The sequence below is a fragment of the Talpa europaea genome, assembly GCF_964194135.1.
Source record: "Talpa europaea genome assembly, chromosome: 3".
Classification (NCBI taxonomy): domain Eukaryota; kingdom Metazoa; phylum Chordata; class Mammalia; order Eulipotyphla; family Talpidae; genus Talpa; species Talpa europaea.
The window spans coordinates 2567495-2593433 of NC_140069.1; the positions used below are offsets into that span (position 1 = coordinate 2567495).

Sequence of the window (25939 nt, forward strand, 5' to 3'; positions counted from 1 at the left end):
GGGCGTGTCTGCTCCAGCTTACACTGGTAGAACCTGGAAAGCGAGGATTCCTGCCCGGTGGGCACAGCTCGCAGCCCGGGCACTGCTGCCTCCTCTGTCCCGCTGACAAGGGAGGGCGGTCGACTCGCCGTGGGCTTCCGTGCGAGCTCGGGGCTCTCGGCGAGTCATCCAACTCTCGGTGTCTCTTCCTGCGAGAGCCCCCTGCGTGGGGACATCCCTGGACACGTCGTGGTCCCGCTGGGCACTCACTTCTGTTCGTCTGCGTCAGCACCGCAGGGCTTGCCGCCGTAGCAGCCTGGCCTGTGCGTTGGCTGGTGAGGGCTCAAGCTGTTGTCTGTCTTGTTTTTCAGGTAATGAACCAAAAAGACCATGTCTGAAGTACAAGGAACGGTGGAGTTTTCTGTAGAGCTGCATAAGTTTTATAATGTGGATCTCTTTCAGAGAGGGTGAGTATGTGCCTCTGTGTGTGTGTGTGAGTGTGTGTGTGAGTGTGTGTGCGAGCGAGTATCCTTTCCTGGCAGGAGTTGGAGGTGGTAATTTTGGATTAATGAGGAAAGGATTTTCATTACTTTTCCTGCCAGGTGGGAACTCCAAACAGTGCTTTTGAAATAAACCACATAATGATGAAGACTAGAAAATGCAAATCTCCCCCCCCTGCACTTCCTTCTGCCTCCTCTCTCCCGATTTGCTCTTTTCCATTAAATATGTCAGTCAGTTTTAAAGGAACAGGAACTCAGCGGAAGTGAAGCTTGCCTGGGTAGCTCTGATAAAAAGGTGGCTGGATGCTCAATATTTGTAAGGGCCGCCTCCCCAAACCACATATCTTAAAATCTATGCCTAGATCTCTCAAAAATGGAGAATTTATCATATCCTTCTTAAGTAAAGAATTAAAATAAAGATGCTTCCAGTTCTCAAGGATACACTTAGGATTTTACATACATAGTCTCAAGATAGGCTGATCTCAGGGTCACTGTAAATAGACATGAAATGGTCCTAGAAACATCTAAACACAGACTAGAACTATTGGCATATATACTCCCAATGGCTACTTACCTCATGTTACCCAAACCCAAGTTCATGATGTGCCCAGTTAAGAGAACAAGCAACAGGTGTCTTTTGGGGGTGCTGGTGATGCTTCACAAACTACCCTGAAGCAGTGTCCTGAGACAGCAGCTTTTGCTGTAGCTCATGATGGTGAGGCAGGCAATTTGAGCTGGGCTCAGCTGGGCGGTTTTACTGCACTGGGCCAGGCTTGGGGGATTTCAGCTGGGCGTGCGGCTTCCTCGCGGTCTGGGGCCATGGACTGCGCGGGGAGGTGCTGTTTTCCCCTCCATGCTTTTGTGTCTCAGCTGGCTAGCTCAGACTTGTTTCCATGACAGCCAGTCCTAAGAGCAAGAGTGGAAACACACAAAACCTCTAGTCTTGGTTTTTACAGAACGTCTTTTCACTGCCTTCTGTTAACCAAACTGACTGTAAGAAGTGAATGGTCTGAATTTGGGGATCAGGTGGTTAAGGCAGTACCCGGCTTTCACATAGCAGTGTGGGGACCTGGGGCCAGGGCGCTTCTTGCTCATAATCATGTATTGTCTTCTTTGTGTAAGACTGGTCTCCAGAGTGGGCTGCATTCTCCCCAGCGATGTGCAGGATATCCCCCGGGATGTGGAAAGCAAATACTAGAACTTCTATTTATGACCGTTTTAACACGGAAATAAGAAAGAAATCAAGCTTCGTTAGTAATTAGAGTCCAGACTGACGTTGGCAGCCGACTTTAGTCCACATGGCTCACAGCTGTGAGTTCCCCTCGGCCACGCAGCGTCAGCATCAGAGGGCGTCACGTAGCTTAGATGGTGATCTCACCCTCACACACATGTAGCTGGGACTGGCCAGCGATGGCCATGGACACAGTGTTCCAAGTTTTAATTCCACTAGCCCTCTTCAGACAGCAAGGGACCTGACAGACACTGTAAGGAAACAGTAAACAGGAAACAGCAAACACTGTAGCCCAGGCACTGGATTGGAGGTAAGATTAATAATGAAGATGAGCTAACATCAGGAAATGCAGGACCACCCTTACCCTCTCCTTGCAAAAGCCTGTTGATAACACCCTGAGGTGGAATGACAAGTTAATCAGCTCCAACAATAAGTGGACTGAGAAATTGAGCTTACTTGTAAATCTGTTTGATTTATGGACTTGTTACCATTATTCATGACACACTGAATCCTAGCTGGATGCTGGGCCTTCAGGTATTAAAGAAGGCGTCTATGAAATCGTCACCATTAATGGACATTCAAAATGACACATTCGGAACACAAAGGCCCCCTGTGTGGTGGGTAAAGGCAGTTGAAAAATGAGTGTGGAAACCGTGACTTACTCAGCAAGCCTATGGCACTCTGTAGAGCTGTGTGGTCTTGACAGCTATCGTATTTAGTCGTGCTCGCCACTAAAGCCTAATGCTGAATCAAGCTAAATGAAAGCCAGGGCATTGAATCCCTGTTGGATATGGATGGATGGACGGGTGGATGGGTGGATGGATGGAGTGAATACATATATATATTTATATATGTGATTCACTCTCTCTCTCTCTCAAGAACAAAAGGCTATGCTCCACATAAGGTTTTTGAAAGTATAAGGATTGCAATACTCATGTTTAAAAGGCCTCTCCCTATGCTTCTAATGCATGTTGTCGATGAGTAGAATTGCATATGAAATGATGTGTAAACGAATGTGCTTACACGGGGTCACCTGTGCAAAAATGTTTTTACTGGTAAATATGGAAATATTAATGCTGGAGCCCCCTGGTCCTCTGGCAGGACACAGAGGCCCCTCGGAATATCTCCTGACTCAGTGCTGGCATCTTGTGATGTCGAGGATGTGGGCATTGGGTGCATACTTTGATGGTTATAGGTCTAGCCAGGCTGGAGAGCGGTTTTACTGCCATGTCTGGGAATGGCTGGCACTGTTGGCATGGAGGCGGGCAGACCTCTCGGGGAGTGAGTGCTAGGGCCTCTCAGGCCCCATCTGCAAAGACCCGCAGCCCTCTGGGTCCCACTGCCGGGAGCAGGGACAGGTGGGCACAGCGCAGCCAGTGCCTGACGGACATGATTGCTGATCTCAGGCTGAGGGCTGATCTGCTCTGGGTCCCACCTATGGCGAGATGGACCCTTCCTGCCCTGGGCAGCCATGGCCGCTTCCCGAGCCTGGGGGTGAGGTGGGCCCAAGCGCAAAAGAAGGGATGGTGGGATGTCATGGATGCGGAGGAGATGGGGCTGTGTCTGCTGGCCCAGGTGTAGGTGTGAGGATGGAGGTGAGCATGTGCCCCAGGGTCCTGGGGATGGAGCCATCAGAGCGGGGCTGCCGTGGAGAGTGCCCTTCCTCAGCCTGGCTTTGCCCCTGTTCCAGGCGAGGTTCCCCGTTCATGAGACGCGCCCCTGTCTCCCCATCCTGCATCCCGGCCATTGTTACCCAGCCTGGCCAGAGGCCGCCCTTGATTTGCCGTGAGATGCTGTGCTGGAACCACGCGGAGACAGAGCTCAGAACAGTGCACAAGAACTTGCTTCAGCGCGGTTATGTTTGGGGGTGTTTGTCCAGCCCCAGAGTGCAGGCTGCCTTTTGGCGATATTTGCTTTGAGCAAACGGCCAGCCTGCCTTGATCCAGAGGCTGTGTTGACTGAATCAAGTTCTCAAAGGGGATACACCTTCTCTAGCCACCCAACAAGCATCAGGAATCGTCACCCAACACTGGGCAGCGACACTCTGCCTGACAAAAAGCCAGGGGAGGGGCCGGGCAGGGACAGGACGGGTGGGGGAGGGCAGGGCGATCCTGGGGACGTGGCATGGGCCACCAGCTCTGCCACTTAAAAACTCTGAGGATGCAAAATAAAAGTCCCACTTAACCCACTCTAGATCGTGACTTTACCTCCTGCAGTGGTGATGACAAAGTCTACCTGGCCACCTGATGGGTCATCGGGAGGGTCGGGCTGAAACACGCTGATGAATAAGCACAGAGCGGCGGACGTCACAGCCGGATCGTGCAGACACCACCTAAGTGGTCACTTCTGCTGCCCATTCTTGCCGCCCTCAGCTCTTAATGCTGTCCATGGAGCTATCAGCCCGAAGGGGCGGGTGACTGCCCGGCTCCCCCGCCTGCAGAACCTCCCCCAGCGTCCGCCTGCTGTCTCGCCAGCCTGACCGTCTGAGCTTCAACTCCTCCCGTCTGCCTGTGCCTCGCCCGCCCTGACCTCCCCTCCTGACGTTCGCCTGGGAAGTCCCCCCGGGCGACCTCCCCTCCGGCGTGGCCTCCTCTCAGCCCTCCGCGTGCTGAGACTCACTCCCCAGCCCAGGTTCCGGACTCCCTCCTTCCACGCCTGAGCCCGTCTCGCTCTCACACGCGTATCCTGCCGTCCACTCTCCACTGTCACCGCGGACGCTGCCGGCTGGTGGCTGCCCGAGGCTCCAGAAGCCAGAGGAGAGAGGAGGCCCGGCCCCCAGGGCCGGCTAATGAGAGACTCCACGAGATGACGGAGGCAGCTTGGGGGTGCTAGACGGGAGGCGCGATGCAACCTGTGGGCGCTCAGAGAAGGTGGGGAGAGCAGCAGAGCCGGCACGTGGCCCCCTGAGCCCCGCCTGCCTTCTCTTGCCAGAAGGCGGGATGTGTCTGGACGGGGGCTGCGGGCCGCAGGGGTGGCAAGGTGGGGGACGCCTGCGTCAGGCCAGCGCCGCGGCCGGGCCTGCCGCCTCTGCTGCCTTTCCTGACCTCGTCACCGTAGAAAATGGGACCCAGACCCGCCTGTCCTGCGAGGATCGGGACCTGTCTCCACAGTGGGAAACTGGGCTGGGTCGTGACCCTCTCCCTACACGCCGTGCACCCCAGGGGAGCTTCTGCCCGCTCTCCCGTGGGCTCCGGGACCCTGGGCAGCAGGCGCCATCGCGCTTCATTTACAATCATGTTCTCAGGTTTTGTTTCTGTGGTGTCAGCGCCTCACCTTCGCCTCACACGAGCCTTTCTCTCCTGAGGACAGGCTGGGTGAGCAGCGGACAGGACGCTCGCCGCAGGGCTGTCGCTAGGTGGTCAGTCTCCTCCTGCCCCGTGGCTGTTGACCGCGGGGACCCAGGCCCCCGCGCCGCAGCTTCCGCTGAGATGCAGCAACATTTGTCCTTGGAGATGAGTCGGGACTTGCTGAGTCGGACGGGACTGCACGGCGAGCTCATTTTCTGAGCGGGGATTTGTTGCTGGACTCCCAGAGGCCTCTGCCATCTCCCCCGCCCCTTCTCGGCACTGCCATTTGGAGGGTTTTCTGCCCAGAGGCTGGTGCATTCATTCACCCTGTCCCTCCCGCCGCGTCGTGGCTCAACAGAGACCCGTGCTCACACCTGACGAGAAGTCAGACGCTCGTGGAGACGTGGCCGGAAACCCTCTTGGAAGAGACTCACCTGCCTCTTCCCTCCTGGAGCGAGAACGGAGGCAGGATGTGAACCGACTCCTGCAAGAAATGCCCCTCGCATGCGGGCCTGGCACCCCCAGCCGGGCCTGACGCCTGGCGACAGGCAGCTCCCTGTGAAATTGGCTAACCAACCCCGACGCGCCCTAATAGACTCCAAAATAGAATTATCTCTGCTTGCCAGAGATCAATTAATTGATTTGTCTGGTTCTGTCAGAAACAATCCTCCTTTTTTTTTCACTTTTCTTATTAAACTATGTTGAGATCCTTTTCACTCACTCTGGCCCCTTTGATGGGGTGGGGGGTGGTCACCAGCGGCGGGAAGCCCCTTGGCTCAGCTGCGCAGGGTGGAGGAGCCGGCGGTCAGCATGAGGTGGACCTGCAGGGCCAGCCTCCCCAGGGCCTCCGTGACGGAGTGGCCGCCCCGCTGGGGCGCTCACCCATGTCAGCCCAGGACTTTGCACTGTGTGACCTGCTGCGTCCCCTTTATTTTTGTTTAAGCTGATTTGACTTAGGGTTTTACCCCCTGTCCTCAAGAGCCCCACCCACCAGCAGCAACAGTGGTGGGCTCGCGGCTGCCTCTCCCCAAGGGCCACAGTGAGCTCTTCAGGGAAAATGTGGTCTCCCCTCCCACACGACGGCGTCACGATGACGGTCCCTGTGACGAGTGAGCAGCCATCCGTCTAGGTGCTGGTGTACATGGACATTCTGGAATATTTCACGGCAAATCCGCGTCCCAGGGAAATGTCCACCCTGGCCAGGTCTTCTCTTGCCTCTGAACGTGCGGCTGCATGAACCTGGTGCTCCGAGCCTTTCATCCTCTTGATCCCCGACGGAAGCGGGTCTGTAAAGAAGGACCCTCCCAGGGGCTGAACTTCATCCTGCGGAGCTCTCAGGCCCTGATCGCCTCCTGGGGGACTCAAGCAGAGCAGGATCCCTGGGGAGCGTGTCCTTTGCGCCCCGAAGCTGGCCCCTTCGGCCTCAGGCAGAGCAGCACAGGGGAGCAGGCAGGGGAGTGGAGAGCAGGGTCGGGCTGTCACCCAGGAGCTGCGACTCTGGCTCAGGTCCCCTCCCTCCTGTTTGCCGCGGGGGACCCTGGGCAAGTCACTCACTGTCTCTGTCCTCTGCTCGCCCCTTGCTTTGCAGGATCTTACCAGAAGCCAGCGAGGGGACAGTTGTAAGATGCCTGGTAAATAGGGCCAGGCCAGGTTCCCTGGGCTCACCCCAGCCCACCCCTCCTGCGACCACACTAGAGGCCACACAACACCCTGGGGAGCCTGCTGGGCTGCACAGACTCTGTCTCCTGTTCTTTGGAGAAGAGAATTTGAGAATTCCTTCCTGTGCCAAACAACCTGCTGGGATGTGGCACGGCGCATGGCTGCTGGGCGCGGGGCCACGTGACCTCTCTTCTTTATTCTGGTGGCAGGACCAGACCTGGGGGAATCCCAACTTGATGCACGTACAGGTGGGGACGCGTGCCGGGCGTCTGGGCTAGGGCTTCCAGGTGACAGATGGGGCAGGGCACTGCTGGGGCCAGAAACACCAGGGCTTGGAGGAAGGAGCGTCCAGGGCCGGCTGCCCAGGGGTGTCAGAGGGCCGAGGACTGCGGAGCCCCTGCAGCGTGGCCTCGGTGGAGTGTGTGTCTCAGGACGACCGCAAGCCTTGAGCCCTGCCTCACCCACGCTGGCCCCACAGGTCTCTCTGCAGGGAAAGCGGCTGCTCAGCCTTGGGAGCAATAGCTGGGCGCTGGGCATGGGCAGAGTAAGTGTCACAGGCACGGGCCTTCCTACTTGATGTTCTCGCGGCCGGTGCTTCCGGAGGGAAGGCGGCAGACTGTGCTCCGGGGACGAGGAGGAACACCCAAGGGGTCTGCACCCCTTCCAGGCGTGGTGCAGGGGGCTGAGGGCTGCATGTTCTCGGTGGGGGAGGGAGGAGGTTTGGAACATCATTTTGTGGCAGTGCCCTGCAAACAGCCGGCCTCACATCGTCGGCTTCGCAGCGGCTGGGCGAGCTGGTGGCGGAGACCTTCACCGAGCCCGCTCGCCAGAGCCTGGGGGTTGGTAGTTTCTGAGGTTTGCACAAAGCTCAACCCCACCACCGTCTCTCTCTTCCTATGACTTAGGAAGCCCTAGACACACAGGAAACAGTCATGAAATGGAGCCAGTGCACTTTATTGATAGCTGGGGACGCTCCTAATGGTCTCTGAGTACAGGGCATTGAGAAAATAGATTGAGCAGGCCGGGCCGGGGCCGGGCGTGGATGCTGAGATGGGATTTCTTCCTGTCTCTTCCCTTCCCAGCTGAGATCAATCTTTACACCCAAGTGTTTGGAGACGGCAGGAGAGGGACGGGGCGGACAGAAGATGAATGGGCACTGGGCCCAGGGGAGGACCAGGGTCCATGAGCCGGGCTGTGCTTACTGACCACAAGGAATTAGTCACAGGTAAAGGCTATGCCAGGTGTTAAGGCCACGCCACTCTGCCCGTGACAAAGGTGCCATCCGTTCGCCAGCTCAGCCTTTCACCAGCCAGCTTGGCTCTGCTCCGGGTGGCACTCGCCTCCCAGGCCGCCCGGTCCCAAGGCTCCAGCCACCCGGGCTGTGGCTCCTGCTGTGTCGTCCGCTTGCCTCTCTTTCGAGCTGTCCACTTCCCCAGCGGGATGCGGCTCATTGCTGTCCTGCTTCCTAAAAGGCATCTTATTTATTGATTTTTGGTAATTTTTTTTTATTTTCTTAGAGCAGAGCATTGTTCATTTTTGTACAATATTTGCTCTCTCCCCTCAGCCGTGGTCCCCATGATTCCCCCACCGCCGGGGCACCTGTGGCCATCACTGCAGTTCCTTGTGCTCTTCCCTCCTCCAGCCCCTCCCCGCTGTGGTCTCAGCTCCACAGTCTGCTGCAAGTGCTGTCCTTTTCCCGACCCTTTGCTCAGTTTCCCTGTATCCCCCCTACAAGTGAGACCCTCCAATATTTCTCTTTTTCCTCTGACTTACTCCACTGAGTGTAACCCTGGAAGGCGTCTCAAACTAGCGCCTGCAAACTGAGCTCCTCCCGCCCCCACCCCCATCCCATTTAGTCCACATCCCCTCCCGGTTAATAGTAACCCCCGCCCACCCCACCTGGGGTTGCTGAGACCAACAATTCAAAGCGGTTCTTGACTCCTCTCGCCCCACACCTCCTGCCGCCCTCCCCTGGACAGTCTCCTGCTCCGTCTCACAGGACACGCAGACTCTGATCCTCCTCACCTGCGCTGCCGCACCTGTCCAGGTGACCCCACCCTCGGGGCCTGCTGTCCCCCTCTGGTTCCCCGATGCTGTCCTTGCGCTCCCCTGGGTCTCTCAGCCCAGAAGCCAAATGGTGCTCTGCAGCCTCAGCCAGGCGTGTGCCCTTGTGTGCGGCTCTGATGGGCCTCTGAGTGACCATGAGTGAGAGCCCAGCCCCTCGGGCTTCCCCGCTCCCCCCACTCCCTCCGCTGCGGTGATGGCCTGGTCACGGCTCGCTCCTCCACGTGCGGCCGATCCCATCCTGAAGCCTCTGCACTGGGATGCTCTCCATTCCCCCTATGTCTCCCCCCAGACCCGCAGGTGCGGTGGGGCTGCACGCTGCCAGGTTCTCTGCGTGCTGGGCTGGTAACGGGCTGAGTGTCCACAGCTGAGTCCCTCTCGGGCCTTTCAGTCACAGGACTCTGCCTGCCCGAGGGTCACGTGGCCTCTGCTCGGAGGGCTTCACAGTCGAGGGTGGTTGGGGAGGGGCACAATTCTGTCCCCCATCTCTGAGGGACCACCCAGGGTCCAGGCCCCCCTGGGATTGCTTGAATCTGCCTTTGCAGTTGCATGGCAGCCCAGTCCTTCCTTGTTCCTCCAGGGGCGCGTTTCTGAGCTCGCACCCCATCAGTGCGCTGCGCACAGGTCTCCAGCCGGGAAACCCAACATCTGCCACACGGTTCGGTTTATTACACAAAGAAGAAAATTGTGCACAAAGGGGCCATTGCCTTGTCAGCAGCGAGGCAGCGCGGTGGCAGAAGAACCCTCTTGGGATCCCAGACTTCCTGATTCCCAGAGAAGGTCTTTTCTTTCTCGGCTCCGAAATATCTGAGTGTGTTCAAGGAACATTCACCTGCAGGCAGCTCGCCACGTCCCTCTTTTGGGATTTGTCCTGCAGCAGTCAGTTCCGTAGATAGTGCCTCAAATGTGTGCATCTGTGTGTGCACACGTGTGGGTGGGGGCATATGTGGGTGTGTCATGCATGTGGGCACACACAGGTACAGTTGTGTGTATAGACAATACAGGTGTCAGCATGTATGTGTGTGCACATATGTGATTATGTGTGGTTGTGCATGCACAGGTGTGAGTGTGTGCATAGATTTGGATGTGCACACGTGTGGGTGTGCACATAGGTGTGTGTCCATGTACAGGTGTGTGTGATTGGGTGTGCACGTGCAGTGGTGGGTGTGCATGTGTGTGTGCATACACAGGTGTGCACACAGGTGACGTGTGCTGGGGGAGCCTTGGTGTTGCAAAGAGCACCTCCTGGAGATCTCTTCTGTCCCTTTCAACTGTCCGCTTGCACAACAGTTCCATGTTAGATGTGTGTAAAGGACGGGGCTGGGAGGCTGCTCTGAGTTTTGTGCAGCGAGGAGGCTGGATGCTGACTGGCAAGGGAGGGCAAGGCCGCTGTCTGTCTGTCTGTCTGTGTCTTTCATGCGGCTTTGAGGCATCCCGTGAACGAGGACCCCTCAGGTGGGACACGGAGGAGCGGCAGCGTGGCTCTCGGGTCTTGACTTGGAGTCTGGTGCAGGTGCCTGGGTGTCGGCCTGACCCCGTGGCTCCGGAGCTCTGTGGTTGTGGACAAACCCACTCAGAGGAGCCACGGGAAAGGTGTATCTACCTCATGGGGTTATCGTGAGCAAAGCATCCCAGTGCGTTGTTCCCGGTGCGCCCCAGCGTGTGGCTCCGATGCACTGCCGGCGCCTGTGGTCACACGGCCTGAGGGCGCGCTCTCGAGGGCCAGCGTGAGGACCCAGGGCTTAAGCGTCCGCAGCCTACGCCGCTGACAGTCACGCACGCTCCCGTGTGCCGGCTCCGTGGCTGAGCTCAGCCTGCAGGGGCAGGTCCCGGGGGCCCCAACAGTGCTTCTGTGCGTTCGGCCACCATCCACCCTCATGCTGGGTCATTCGTTTGTTCCTTCTCCCTCTTCTGCATAGATCAAATGGGTGATATGTAGCTCAGTAGCTCACCCTATGTCAAATGCCAGGGACTTAAACAAATAAGCAAAAAGAAAAATAATCCCTGTTATAGTCCAAGGATTGACTCACACTTTATCTGCATCATTTTATTAATGGCCCTGCAGAGCAGACCTATCGAACATGTGACCAGACCGTCCTCAGCGACTAACACAGCAGAATGAGGGCCTGAAAGCTGCAGGCTGCTCTGGGACGGCTCCAGGGCGCCTTCCTGGTCTCTCCTGCTTCCAAGCCAGGCTCCTCCTCGGAGGCCACGCACCTGCCTTCCCAAGCCGCATTCTGGGCCCCTAATCCCACACGGCCCACAGCCGCAGCGGGGAGCCAGAGCGAGCAGTTCCCAGAAGCCCTTCCTCGCAGGCACGTCACAGGGGCCGTTAGCTCAGCCTGAGCCTGGAGGACCTGCCGACTCACCCCGCGTCCTCAGACCTGGTGCCGGGCTGGGCCTGGGCCCTGCTGACTCCCCCGCGCTCAGGTCAGGTTCCTGGGCTCTCTTCCCCCTGAGCCGAGGCCGGGCTGCCCGTGGTGCCCCTTGACTTGCACACTCTGCCCTGCCAGGCGCAGTCAGATGAGTGGAGGCGCCCGGGCTGCTCGGGGCTGCTGTGGAGCGGGGTCGTCCACCTCGAGGATACCTGGATGGCACCTGGGAGGGCGGGGCTGGAATGTCAACTCACCTCATGCATCTGTTGAGCAGCCGAACAGCATCTGTCGGTGTCGGCTGCAAGATTGATGCGGCTCTAGATGCCACTGTCAAGGTTGTGAGCCAAGCAGAGAAGTCCCAGCTGTGCTAGAGCGTCGATGGGGGGTGGGGGCATTGGCCACCCGAGCCCCCTGTTCTCCGTGGCTGATTCCTTTCGGCCTCTGTGCTGGACGCAGGCGGGAGGGGCCTTGGGAAGATGACAGGGGACACCGACTTAGACTGAGGGCTCAGGAAGGCTCTCCTGGAGGAAGGGACACGTCAGAGGAGAACTGAAGGTTTCATTAAAAATAGCTGAGTTCAAGGGCCTCCCCGGTGGCGCAGTGGTTGAGCGCTGGGTTGCAAGGCTGCCCGCAGCCTCTGCAGCGCCAGTTCAATCCCCGGCCACCGGCGAGGGTCACACACACACACACACACACACACACACACACACACACACACAAAATAGCTGAGTTCAAGTGGGAGGACAGAAGTTGCAGGAAGGGCAGGCACGAGGCCTGGAGGCGGAGCTGCGGCTTCCAGACAGCCTGGAAGCCCCTGTGGCTGTGGGAAAGGCGGCTGCTGCGGGGCTGCAGAGCTGAGTCCCCGGGGGCTCTGTGGGGCCGCCCCAGCCTGGCCCTGGAGTGGTCCCGCCGAGCTGGACCAGACTGGACATGCGTCACTTGCTCTTCCCATCCCTGTCTGAGCGCTGCACAGGCCTTGAACATGGCCCCCTCCTGTCCCTGGCTCTCCCACTGTCTTTTAGGGACGCTTATTCACGCCTGCCCCTCCGGAAGGCGACACCGCCCTGCTCTGTGCCAGCCTGGCCTGGACTAGTCCTTTCCAGATCTCCGAAAGCCTCCTTGTGCTTGTCATGGTCACCCGGGAAGCTGGCTTTCCCCTCCGCTGCAGAGTGAGCCCCGAGGGCAGGGCCTGGCGCCTTCCTCATCCCTGTGGCCCTGATCTTCTCTTGTAGTGTCAGTTTTTGCTTTACTTTAAATTGATAAATATTTCCCGGTGTTATAGTGGGATCGTATTTTATTGTTATTTTTTGCTGAGGTAACGTTGGCTACACCACTGTACATGACTTTGGGATACAGGTCACACCTCTTTAGACTCCGCCAGAGCATCCTGGTCCATGGGGTTCCCCCCCGTCCCCTCTCGAGGCCTCAATTCTAGGTCAGATTTCTAGGACTTGTTTTGGCCTCACTTCGTCTGTGCCCTGCTTGTCCCCACCCCTCTCCGGGCGCCCTTGTCCACGGCCCCCGCCAGTCTGCGCGCGACTGTGACCCGGGCAAGAACCCGAGCGGACAGGAGGGCGCAGGTCCCGTCCCGTGGACCGGAGGCTGCAGGGCCCCTGCGGCGTGGGTGCCGGCGTGGGCGTCGGGCGTCGGCTCCTCCCTGCCCGCGTCACACCAGCCAGTGCCTGGCGTGTCCCAGTCGCCCCCGATTTGAGGACTGTTTCTGAATCTGGGGAGTGTCACAGGCATGAACGCGTGCTCTGCTTCCTCTCGTAAGGAAGGGCAGGTGCGAGAATTCACCAGAGCCAGAGCAGGGAGCAGAACAGGCAGACTGACGAAATACACTGCTGAGGGGAGCAGCGGGCGGCAGGAGAGGTCTGTAGTGCCATGTGGGACCCTCGCCTGGTGGCCAGGGATCGAACCGGCGCTGCAGAGGCTGTGGGCAGCATCGCAACCCAGTGCCCAACCGCTGCACCATTGGGGAGGCCCCAGAAAAATAATATTTTAAAATAAAAAACTACTTACTAAGATGTTGACATATATAGGGCTTCCCCGGTGGCACAAGGGGTTAAGCACAGCACTATGAAGCCATCCACAGCCACTGAGCACGAGTTCCATCCCCGGCCAGAGAGGCGACCCACATGGCGCAGCAGATCTCTCCTGTCTCGCCCGCTGCTCCCCTCAGCAGTGGATTTCAGTCAATTGGCCTGTTCTGCTCCCCACTCTGTCTCTGGTGAATCCTCGTACCTCCCCCCAACATCTCTGGCTTATACTCCAGTTCTTGTATGCATAAATAAATAAATCTTTAAAAAAAGATATTGACGTATTATTATATATTGTGATGTCTCTCATGATATACTATGTAACACACAATGTGATGTTTCTTTTTCTTTTTTTTTTTTTTATAGAGGCATGTTTCTATTTATTTATTTATTTATTTATTTTATTTGTTTGTTTTGTTTATACATGCACTGGGTACAGTCAGAAGCGCGGGAGGGTGAGAGAATTCACCAGAGCCAGAGCGGGGAGCAGAGCAGGCAGAAGGACCGAAGTACACTGCTGAGGGGAGCAGCGGGCGGCAGGAGAGGTCTGCGCGCCATGTGGGACCCTCCTCAGGTGGCCGGGGAGCAGCCGGGGATCGAACTGGCGCCGCAGAGGCCGCGGGCAGCTTCGCAACCCAGCGCTCAACTGCTGCGCCACCGGGGAGGCCCTGTGATGTTTCATATAAAATAATTTTGACCAATGCTTCATAGTGTATATAATATAGCACAAAATATTACAAATTATAATTTTAGAGTTATTATTCTGCATAGTTACTATGTTTTGACCCCACACTGAAAATACTCAGACAAGAGTTGCTGAAATGTTAGATCTTTTCTTGAAAAAGAGTCTCATTTGCTACTGTGGCCAGTAAAATCCAACAACACGGTCCGTAGCCCGCCATGGGGCGGCTCCTGGGAAGAGAGCTGAGTCAGCCTGTGAGTGTGGGCACAAAACTGTCACTCGTTCGTTCCTGAGTCATCTGTTTTTTGGATTCTGGAACACTAAAGCCTCCCTGCTGGTGGGACTCCCCTGCTTCCCTGCAGGGCCAGAGCCTGCAGCCCAGGAGCCCAGGGTGGGTGGGTCACCCCCTTGGGGCTGACCCAGGCACGGGCGTGGGCACCCAGCAGTGCCGGGTGACTCTGGCCAGGGTTTGCTGGCCAGGGTGGCAGCTCTGCAGCCAAGTCCCAGCAGACAGAAAGTCTTGATGAAATCCAGGAAGGTGAGTTTGGCTCCCACGTGTCTGTCCATAAGAGAAACTGGCCGGCTCTGGCTTCCTAGGGCTCACTGTCTTAGCTGCTGGGATGGCCCCTGGTTTTCAGGGGCTGTGGTTCACATGGTGTGGCATGCTTGAAAGTTGCTGAGAGTCAATTTTAAAGTCCTCACCCCACCCTCCAGGCCAGTCTAACTGAGTGAGGTCAGCGCCACCTTGCCATGTGGCTGTTCTGCAGTACGTGTGGGTATAAAGCCACTGTGCCGTGCTTCTTATGTTTACACAGTGCCATGGTCAGCCAGAGTCAATGCAGCTGGAGCGCAGCACCTGAGACATTTTTGGATATTCTGTCTGGCTCCCGCTGTCGGTCCAGGCCCAGGATGGGTGGCAGTGCAGGACGTGGGCAGGTGTCTAAGCTCACGCAGGTGTCTAAGACCTCGAAGAGGCTCAACCAAATGCCTCAGCCTTTGGGGAGAGGAGTCCCCTCATTCTACCCCAGGACGTGCAAGCCCCTAGACCTCTTCCCTTGCCCAGTCCCTCATTCAGCTCCCCAGCCCTCAGTTGTCAGCGGGCCCCACGGCTGTTCTGAATCTCAAGTGAGAGTCACTGTGAGCGTGTTTGGAGGGAGGTGCCATCGCTGCATTACAGAAAGGCTGCCAGACGCTGCGCTGTCTCTCTCTGCCTTTATACTTTGTTCCGTCATGTTCATATTTCAATGTTTCTCTTAAAAATAAGAAAGTGGAGCCTCTGTGAGTTTGGGGTCCTTGGGAATTTGAGCCCTATCTGCCTGCCTCTAAAGTTCTCTGCACTGTGTCCTTGGGCTCATGGAGACGGAGCCAGCTGTGGGAAGTTTTCCGTAGTCATACTTCACTAAAAGTATTTTTCTTTGTTTTCTCAAAACCACCGTTAGCACAGGAATGCTGTGTTTTGGCTCGTGGAGGGAAATACTCTGACTGATTAGGAAGAGAAAGTGATGGGCTTTTGGTGATAAGAGAGTGCTGGGAGTTATGGGCAGGCGCATGGAGCATAAACCGCCAGTCTCTGTGTCCCCAAAGGCCATCTCTGCTGTGCTAAATCACCACAGACAGAGTGGATTCAAGCGACATGCATTGATGACTGAGTGATCCTGGAGCTCAGAAGTCTGAAGTGGTTCTCACCGGGCTGACGTAGGTGTTGCCAGGACTGCGCTCCTTGTGGAGGATCCAGGGGGACAGTCTGTTGCCCATTCTATCAGCCGCGCACATTCCTTGGCTGGTGGCCCCTTCCGTCACAACCACGTCTCCCTTTGTCTTACTCTACCACCGTCCCTGCTCTTCTGCCTCATTTTTTTGCTCAGAAATTACCCTGGTGTAGAGTAAATGGTTTTCAGGCTTTTGTGCCCTCCTGCCATTAGGATTGCCCTGCCTGATGGGGCACCTGCATTTGTTACAGTGTTATCAGTTGTGTTGTTTACTTCTGTGGGCCATGGCAGCAGCATTGAGATATTGGCCAAGAGAAGCAGAGGCAGGAGAGAGAAGGGGAGCAAGAACACCAGAGTAGCCAGAGGGAAGTCTTGCTGGGGGCTTGGAGGCCTGCTGGCCTCCTGGCCCCCCGGCACCCCTGCCTGCCATGTACCTGGTTGCTGCACCACATGTAGAAGCTCAAAAAAGCCTGAGAAAACCACCGAGAGCTCCAGGACTCTCCTTTACCCAACCAGTCTGCTCAAATCATAGGAAACCTGCTTAGTGCTCTTCCTGCCACTACACCTGATGACTATGGGGCACACCTGGGAAATCTATTATAACATCCTCATTTCAAGGCCAACTGGTTAGTCACTTTGTTTTTCACTTGCCTAGCTGTTACAGGGCAACCCTGCTCTGAAACGGGTTGCCTGACTGTGGGTCCTCACCTGACTGTGGGTCCTCACCCAAGTGCTTAAAGGGGACTCACACTGCAGGCACACACTAAAGGTTAACAAAGGTTTATTTACAAGGGAAATGAGGAAATGTACAACTCAGGGAGAAAAGAGGGAGATAAATTCTCAAATGCGTCCCACCCGTTCCGCCAACCTGGAATCCCAAGTGACCCGCAGGGACCAAACCTGCCTGGCGAGAGCAGGAGCCAAGTGAGCCCCCCCCCCCCCCCTCCCGCCACTAACCCGGCTGGTTTTATTTACAAACAGAGAACATGGCTGCTTAACTCTGCCCTTAGGTCCTCGCAACTTCCCTTTGGGGATCCTGGGATTTGTAGTTCCTGGTGTCTTGAAGGAGTCGGGGGGGGGGGCATCCACAAAGCCTGTATGGAATTCGCTCAGGACAGCCTTTCTCCCTAACATAACCTTCACAGATTGCTAAGATTAGGAGGTAGATGTCTTTGGAAAAGACATTATTCCCTACGCAGTTATGTCAAGGGGATAAGTCAGCACCACTCTTGCAGACAGAGGTCGACCGGGGATGGCTATGTTTATTATCATTCCCCGAAAGGAGTCCTGTGCAAACACACCTGCACACCGTCTGAAGTTTTCACCTCCTGGTCTAGCTTCCTTCTGCCTGGAATTCATTCTCCACTTTCTTCTACCACTTGCTTATTCTCCATGGCCTGGAACTAAATGCTCCTTTCTTGACCATATTTCCCTTGGGTGGCTCCTGATGTGAAAGGATCCCCCTGTGTGAAATAATAAGGTCTTTCTTGGAGGTTTGCCAACATTACTTACTGACTGTGTGAACTTGGACAAATCCCTTCATCCCCAAAGGTCAGTATTTTTCTCTTCTTTGAGCAGGAAATCCTGGTAAGTGCATAAGGGATTCCCTGTAAGGATCAAGCAATATCACTTATGTCATGTGTGAAATGTTTAGTGGATTTACAACCTGGCAGAAACTTTGTGTCACACTAAAGAGAATTATTAAAGGGTCAGTGTTGCCTTTCAACAGGACAGAGTCCAGATGGTCAACCTATTTGAAACATTTCTTTCTATGTGTGCCTAGAGCATCCAAGTTTTAAGATGGGAACTAATTCCTTGAAGGCAGATTTGGTGGAACCAGTACATTTAAAGAAATAAACAGTTGCTTTGGGATTGGTTATAAAAGGGCTTTAATTTAAGCAACAAAATGTGATGCCTATGAGGTGGAGCAGGTTAAAAAAAAAAATTTGTCTTGGGAGTTAGACTATTGGTTGCTTTTTACTCGCAGAACCAATTGGATAAGTAGTTTGGTATCTCAATGCCCAGTGTCTTTGGCTGACACTTGAGAGAATGCTTTCCTTCACAGCAGATTTAGGGAGGCTCAAACAAGATCACATGCATGGACCTTTCTAGTGTGTCTTCAGTTGCTAACTAAAATCTTGAGCCAAACACGGTCTCATAGAAAAATGATGCATAAGCCCTGGCCATGATTGGCTCATTTTATGTTCACAGAAGACAAGAGAATATTCAGTTAGTGTTTATGCCTCCTCCTTGGGTGATCAAATTATTAAAATGTGTAAATCTGATAGAAACATTACAAATAATATTTTATAATTTATTAGTATAAATTGGAGTTGTCAATTCTTGGCCCTGGGGACTTAGCCCACCGCCACATATCATCAGGCGGACCCAGCGCTGCACCGGGAGTGAGTGGCCACGGGTCTGTTGCTGATTGTTTTGGCTGTTGCTGTTCGCATTGTCACTGAGTTATGAGCCAACATCTAAACATTTTAAAGATATTTTATTAAAAATCTAAATTCCTGGGTAGCCGGGGGTCAATTTGGCCGTGGGGCTGGCACAAGAACATAGGGCAGAGAGTGCGATGAGGTGTATGCATAGGTTGGGGCGTGAGCCTGGCCTCCCCAAGCACCTCGCAGCACCGCAAGCACATTGGCACAATTTAAAAAATCGGAATTTCTGTCTTACCCTGAAAAGCTGGGTGATTAGCAGGTGTCACAGCAATGTGGACACCAGAGTGCCCTGTGCCTTTGCTGAAGGGTGCAGGTGAGGCCACAAGTGTTGTGCCGCTTAGCCGGAGTAGAACTGCTGTGTTTTTAAAGTTCCTGTCTTGCTCTGCTCGGCTGCCCCTGTCTGTCCCCTTGACTGGAGACAACAGACTTTCTTGTTGGGACTTTTTCATCTTGTACTGTTACCATTTCTGTGTTGTTGGATTCTGGTGTCATCACTCTGGGATGTGTGAACAAAAAGAACGTTTTTTTGTTCTCACCAGCATCTCACCCTGAGGGCCTGAGGTCCCTAGACCAGCTGTCTTGCCGAGAAGCAGAAATCATGACTCGAAACTTCCTTGTATTTTCATCCTCATTTTGCAGATATAGAAACCAGGTCAGAGAAGTTGTGTGATGTACTCAGAGTCACACAGCACACAAAGGCATCGCCCACACTGCTGCTTTGAATCCAGTGCTCTTTGCCCCACATCCCCTCAGACCATCACAGACACGTCAACACGAGGCCGCTGTGGAATAGTCCATGAGTGTGTTCACAGCCCAGTGGCGTCGATAGCAGCAGGATGCAGCCTGAGCTTAGCGAGCCAGGGAGACTGACGTATGCCTGACCTGGTTCTATTTATCTCCGTTTTATTCTCTTTCCATAATGGAAGGGGGGCACAATTATGACGCCAGAAATGTTCCCAAGTGCTTGCGAGCAAAAGGGCCATTAATCGCAACGTGCAGAACTCCCAAAGCTGTTGTGCACCTGTGGCCACGGCGGGCCAACGAGCAGGCTGGCTGGCAGTGCGAGAACCTGTGCTCTGTCCTGGGATGATGACATTTGGAAATGGGAGTGAGATATTTTAAAAAGGGCACAAGAACTGGCTGGAAAAGCTTGACAGGACCCCAGGGCCGGGAACGCAGCTGCTGTGTGTCTCTAGTGTCGGTCACACTGTACCTGATAGCAGCTCAATTGATGGGTTGATTTTGTGCCCTGCATTAAAGCTCCCATTTTCTCATGAAATGGACTTTTCTGACTCAGGAAGAATCATACCCCTTCGTGTACCTGTGCCCTGCGATCCATCTATTTCTTGCTCTTAATCTATCACCACCAACCCATGTGAGTCTTTTAGGCTCTCAAGTGAGTTCAACTTTCTGTCTCCAATTTGGTCCCATCCCGCCCCTCTTCACTGTGCAGACAGAATGACACTCTTGAATGCCAGGTGACCGTGCAGACGACCTAGAAGCTTCCCTGCTTCCCTGTGACTTTCAAGAGTAAGTCCAGGCATTTTCAGAAGAAGTCAGCAATGAAAAGCCCCATCCTCAGCGACCTGTCCTCTGCTCTTTTCCCAGGTATTACCAGATCCGAATGACCTTGAAGGTGTCCTCAAGAATCCCCCACAGACTGAGCGCCTCCATCACGGGGCAGACAGGTGAGCGGGACGATGGTAATGGGGTGCTTGTTTCCTACGGGTCACTGTGCGTGTCCCCGTGTGTCGGGCCAACACAGAGTGCAAGACACGCAGAGCCACCCAGTAAGTCCTGTTGCGTGTTGGAGGAGTGATTCTGGAGAGGGAGACCCACTGGCAGAGTGACCGTGGGTGCGTTGTTGCAAGAGGACCCTGGCGACGGAAAACACTTCCCAAGAGCAGATGGTACCCCGAGAAACTTGGCCGTGGGGGGTCGGCTGGCCTCATGTCAGAGAGGGAGAGGGTGGGGAATGGCGTCCGAGAGGTGGGCGAGAGGAAGCGTGGTTGTCGCCTCGCGTGAAGGACCGAGTAACCAGACAGTTAGGGCAGCATTTTCCACGCACGCTGAGGAGCAGGAAACAATATTAACAGCCTGGGGAGAAGGGCTGAGCAGGTAACCCAGGTTCTAATCTTGGGGAGGCTGAGGTGAGTGGGTCTCCAGGGGTCCTGGAAGATACTCAGTGTAGCAGAGCGCTGAGTCAGGAAACTGGAACTTACCACATAAGAAATGAGGGTAGGCATCAAGATTACCTGGTGGAAACGCTTATAGGGGTGAATCTGGGGAAATGTGCAGATCAACAGGTGTGAAGGAGAAAAACTTAGGGAAGAGGAGAGAGCAAGTGAGGAGATAAGAGATGCAAGTGGAGATGACCTGCTCGACATTAACTGTGCATGAAAAAGGAGCCAAGGAGGTTGTGGGAATCAAATCCTCTAGAGTCAAGATCTGGGATCACCCAATTGTTCTGTGAGGTGGGCTGCTACCCCGCTGGCCCAGAAACTGATACCTCGACATCAGATTTTGATTGGCAAGGATCTAGGCGATAAACTCAGTTATGCCTCCCCCTTTAAGAAAGGGAAGAAGGTGATGTAGGTTTTGAGGACCAGGCCTGAGAAAAAGGGGTTACATTTTATTGGCTAAGAAGCAGACCCCAAACTTAGTGACTTTGCACAGTGACTTACTCTGTTGGGATGTTTTGAGCCGGGTTATTCGCAGCGGCTTTCGGCTGAGATCTCCGTGTCGTGGGCATCCGAGATCCTGACATCGGTTCTCCACATGCACGAGTCTCGTCCCCTCATCCACAGAGGTGTGACTGGACAACCTCAGGGGGCAGCTGGGCGCCTGCCTCCATTGAGTGGCCTGGCTTCTGGCACGGCAGCGCAGGTCACCCAGAGAGAAAGTGGAAGATCCCAGGCTCCGGGGGGCTCATCTGGGAACTGAACCTTCGCCCCTTAGTGCGTGGGTGGTCATGGCCAGCCCAGCTCCAAGGGCTGGGCCCTCCGCCCTCGATGGGGGCCCTCTATGTGCAGCAGTGGGGGGCAATTGTCACATTTAGGGGTCACCTAGGCGTATCGCCCACCTCCTACCTGCATTTCTGAGTGAGAGCAATGTAGGACTGTGTTGGCTGCGCTGAAGGGCCCCGGAGATGTTAGGCCTTTGCCCTGCACGGGGTGAGTGGTCTGGTGGGAACACGTTACTCTATTGGTGCTTTTGTTCCACTAATCTCTAAGATGGACGTGGAAGAAGCTCGCTGTGTGTGTCCAGGCACTTGGCCCAGGTCCATGGGCCTGGCCTCTCCAGGCGCAAGTCCTACTTCTGACAGCGCAGCTATGGGGCTTTGAAAAAGTCGTTTGGGCTGTTCCTCGTCTATAAAACTGGGGTGGCAGGTGGTCCTGCCTGTCTGTGCAAGGAATGACCAGAGTGGTGTTCCCCAGGGAGCAAACTCGTAGGAGCACAAGGTAGCGTGTGCTGCAGGGACAGCTGTCCACTCACCGGCCCCGCCCGCAGGTCCCGGGCACATCCCTGGGGGCGAGGGGCTGCCTCCCTGCCCTGGAGAGGCTCAGTCTGGGGGGGAGTCGTACCGCAGAGGGGGAGCGAGATGAGGTCTTGGCCATGGTGCTCACAGGATGGCGGGGGCTCTGTGTGGTCAGCGGGTGGTGAGACGGGGCCACGGTCAGAAGAGAAACAGCAGTGGCCACCCATGGGCTGAAAAGCCCCTCTGCCCGGGTGGCGGGCACTCATCTGTCAAATATACGTCATTTTGATCCAAATCAATGTTGTTCTTGGTCTGATGAACTTTCCAGCGGCTGCCTCCGAGCCAGACCACAGACTAAGCTAGAGTCTGGACACTAACTCCACCGAGCAATCCCCCAGGGCCGGCCGGTGTCCTGTGGTCAGCTCTGTTCACTGCCAGCCTGGGGACAGCAGCGGATGCCGCCAGTCCAGGGCCAGCGCTGTGACTGCCCCACCCTCTCCAGACCCCACCCCCAGGCGCCCGTCGTGATCTGGGCTTCCTGGGACCCTTCTCCCGGGTTTAGCCCATTTGCCCGAGGAGCTTACAGAACTGGGCTGGCTGGAGAGGCGCTCGGGCCAGGTCGGGGAGCGGGTGCTCAGCGCCCCAAGCCCCCAGCTCTCCCCGACCTGGAAGCCCCCAACACCACCCCTCTCGGGTTTCTATGGGGGCTTCACTAGGTGGCACTGACCACTGCCCTTGACTTGACCTCTACACCTTGCCCCTAGCATGTCCCCCAGGGCTGGCTACCCAGGGGCCTTCAGAAAGCCCCTCACATTAACACACGAAAGTCGCCTTCTCTTCTCTCACCACCTGCAACTCCCAGGCCTTTGGCACTCCAGACAGGAAGGGGGGCAAAAGACAGTGTCACAAACCTCAACGTCACACAGCGCTGCCGGCTGAGGCAGCGGCAGGTGAGAGAAGCGGGCCAGGCATTCAGGACGAGTGGGGGTCGAAGGACAGCCTGCAGCGTGGCAGTGCCCCCTCTCTGAGCCTTGCGTGGGGCTCACAGATTTGTTCTCTTCTCTTCGGTTCAAAGTGGCAAGTAATCGGCCGCCCCTGTCTGTGCACAGCTGTCAGGTTTACATGGTCGTGGCTATTTCTTCCCCCAAATGCTGCTCGTGAATGGACTTGGCAGTGTCTGCTGCCTGCAGATGTTCAAAAGTGTGATTTCCCCTAAGGGGCGTGATGGATGGAGTCAGACGTGGGGTGCGGCTGGACTGTCCCCCACCGCCCGGGCCATGCTGTGTGACCAGATGCCGGACGGGCCTCGCTAGCCGGTGCGTCAGGCAGAAGCCAGAGCGGTCGGTGCTGGAAACGGTTAAATATTGCTGCGATTGGTTTAGTAATGTTTTGAGAGATGATTTCCATTTTCATTAAGTGGAAGCACTTAAGACTTTCACCATGTAGGGGGCGGGAGACATTTATTCCTCAAATGAATCAATCTAATTTCTTTTCAGGGTCCATTAGAGTGCACCTAAATATCAAGTAGGCCTTTTCCCGGGGAATGTTAAGCAGGTAAAGCACCCAGCCCCTGCTGGCTCAGATGTTAGCACCGCTGCCCCGGCTGTGCTGCCCGGGCCGTGAGCCCCTCCACCCCGGGGGCCATGAGCACCTGGATGGGGGGGCACGCTGCCCAGAGCCACATGCTGCCCAGAGCCACATGCTACCCAGAGCCACATGCTGCCCAGAGCAGCACGCTGCCTAGAGCCACACGCCTGGGCTCCAGAGCTGAGCCTGGCCACCCCTGGGGGTCTGAGTCCACTGCCCCATCCCTGGGCCCCAACTTCCTTACCCTGGCAGTGGGGGTAACAGTCACCCCATCTCCGTGCCTCTGTGAAATTCACAGCATTTGTGTGCGTGCACACTTAGGAGGGAGTTTCACACCCTGTTCCTCAACAAACACGGCTGGCCACTTTAGGTTGATTTCTGAAGTTGGAATCGCAGACAGAGGAGCTGGAGGGGCTGGGAGGTTAGCTCCGTGCCACGCCGCTCACCCCAACACGCTCCCTGGGCCCTGGGCCCAGCCACAGCTTCTGATGGCCTCTGAAGCCCCACGCCCAGCGGGGGTGCCGTCTGGGGGCGGTGGGCTGCCCCCCCCCCCCCACCGAGGTCTCAAGCGCCGTTTCCCAGGGTCCGAGCTGGCCGAGGAGGGGGCACTGCAAGGCGGTGAGTGAGGGGTAGTGAGGCCGCACAGTCTTCCTCAGGGAAAGGCTCCGGCATAAAAGAACAAAGAGAAAAGACAAATGAAATGCAGAAGCTCTTCATTACCACTCATTTTGATACTCAGGGATATAAATCCATTCTCCGTGTGGATGCTGACGCTGAAACTTCACTCCCCGCCCTGGCACAAGGCGCCGTATCTGCCCTGACTCCCCGGCCCCGCCGAGTGTCTGCCGGGCACTTACTGTATCAGGGAAGAAAAGACCAGACAGACGGCAGAGCTTGGGCCAAAGAGGGAAAGGCGGGGGCCGCCCTGCCCGTGGTTAAAAGAAAAGTGAGCCCGTGAAGGCTCAGTAAACTGCTGGCTTGCGAGGAAGCGTCCGCTGCGGGAGGCTGAGGCTGTGAGCTCAATAGCTGCAAACCGCGGGTAAAATACAGGATGGCTGATCCCTCAGGAAACACCAGTGTCCGCAAGCGACGAGGACGACCTCCTGGTCTGGTCTCATGGTCTCTGGGAGTCTCGGGGTGAGCCATGGGCTGGGAGCTCTAATGTGAAGAGTGTCTGGACCCCCTCAACCCCTCAAACCACAGCACACGGAGACCTCACTGTCGCCCAGATTCTCACAGTCAAGGATCTCCCCACACAGACTCCTCTAGACCTTGTGAAAAGTCAGTTTCTCTCTCTTTTTTTAAATCAAATTGTGGTTTAGCATTCATTTACTCAACTGTGGTTTGGGGAGCACAGCCATGCACCCCGACAGGTACCCCAGCTTCACTCCCCACTGCCACGCTCCGGGGGCTGCACCACCCCTTCCCCCTGCCCCACCTCGTCACCACCCTGGTTTTGAGTCACTTTCCAAAGTCAGCAACTCACACCACTTGAAGACAGTGGCAACAACACCAGAAAGCAACCTGATCAAAAACGGGCAAAAGGCCCAGGCAGACGTTCCCCAGGCCGTGCAGAGAGCCCGGGCCCGTGGAGAGATGCGCCCCCGCCGGCCGCTGGGCACATGCAGCTCACAGCGGGGAGGCGCCACCTGCACCCAGGAGGTGGGCCCACGTCATGGAGATTGGAAAGTTTGGTTTTCTGAGCCCCACTCCCAGACCCTCACGTCAGAGTGTGAAAGTGGGGCGAGACAACAGATGGGGAAGCGTGCAGGTGGGGTGCGGCGGTGTGCCTTCTGACCTCCCGGGACCTGGGTGCTGTCATCACAGGGAAGCGGCTAAAATGAAAGTTAGATGACTGTTTGCTCCCCTCGGTGACTTACCATTCAAAGCAGAAGTTCTGAAATCTTAGCACCTTGCGTGGACGTCAAGCCCCCAGGATGGGCCTGTGTGGCCAAGCGCGGGTTTTTGTTCTCGCTCAGCTCACCCACTTTGCGCTGCTGCGACGTGTGGGTCACCTCCCTGGCGGGGGATCGAGCTCATGCTTCAGTGGCTGCGGATAGCTTCACGGTGCTGACTCTTAACCCTAGCCCCGGCTTCCCCTGATTGTGACCACAGGCGAGAGGGAAGAGGAACCCCTAGAGGCACCGGCCTCTCCCTTGGGGGCCTTCCCAGGTGGGCAGCTAGCTGAGTCCTGCATCTTGTTTGCTGGGGGTTGTTTCTCCTGGACATGCTTGGGGGAAAAGGCCTCTGAGCGAGCACCCTTGAGGCTGGACACAGGGCTGGGGTCGCCTCTGCAAATGAAGAGCCTTTTAGACACTTGGGTTCCACCGGCAGCCTGGGCCTTACTGCTGCCAGAAAATGGGGGCGATCAGGACTCTGTGAGCTGAAGCTCCTAAAGCAGCTCCCACGGAAAAGCTGCTCTTTCAGGACCTCAGTTTACTTCAAGGACAGCAGTTCTCACTAGTAAGTCCTCGTCATCAGCCCCCGCCAGCATCCCCTTGGCAGAGAGCAGGCGTAGGGCCAGCGCTTGGTCGTCCTGCCCGCCTGGCTGGCCCCGGAGGGGCGGCTCAGCGCCCCCAGCTCATCTGTGTGCGGCGGGAAACACTGGGTGGTTTTTTATTTGCGAGAACAATGCCACATTTTCCTTTCAAATAAATTTTACAATAAAGCAGATCTTTGCAAAAGCATAATAAACATTTAAGTAACGCGGGTAGAGGCGGTACGAGGGTGTAGAAGAAATCATGAGGGTTTATGGAAATAACTGAAGGCAGAGACAAGACTGTAAAAATCCAGTGCAGACGTCGTGTTCGCAGCGCGGATTCCCACAGGTGCCCGTGTGCTTCCTGCCTTTTCGTTTCCTGGAAGCTCAGGAGGCAAAGACCTTCTTAGAGATGGTTTT

General features: G+C 55.8%; 1 protein-coding gene across 1 annotated transcript in view; it reads left to right on the top strand.

The window, feature by feature from the left end:
• Positions 1 to 369: 369 nt before the first annotated feature.
• The window catches only part of FAM135B (family with sequence similarity 135 member B), a gene marked incomplete at both ends in the record, with an annotated part of 94685 nt that continues 69115 nt past the window's right edge, over positions 370 to 25939 (top strand). Inside the window, 2 exons of the mRNA XM_084230780.1 lie at positions 370 to 446; positions 19584 to 19663. Coding sequence (XP_084086906.1) covers positions 370 to 446; positions 19584 to 19663 — 157 coding nt within the window. The remainder of the gene's footprint in view (positions 447 to 19583; positions 19664 to 25939) is intronic.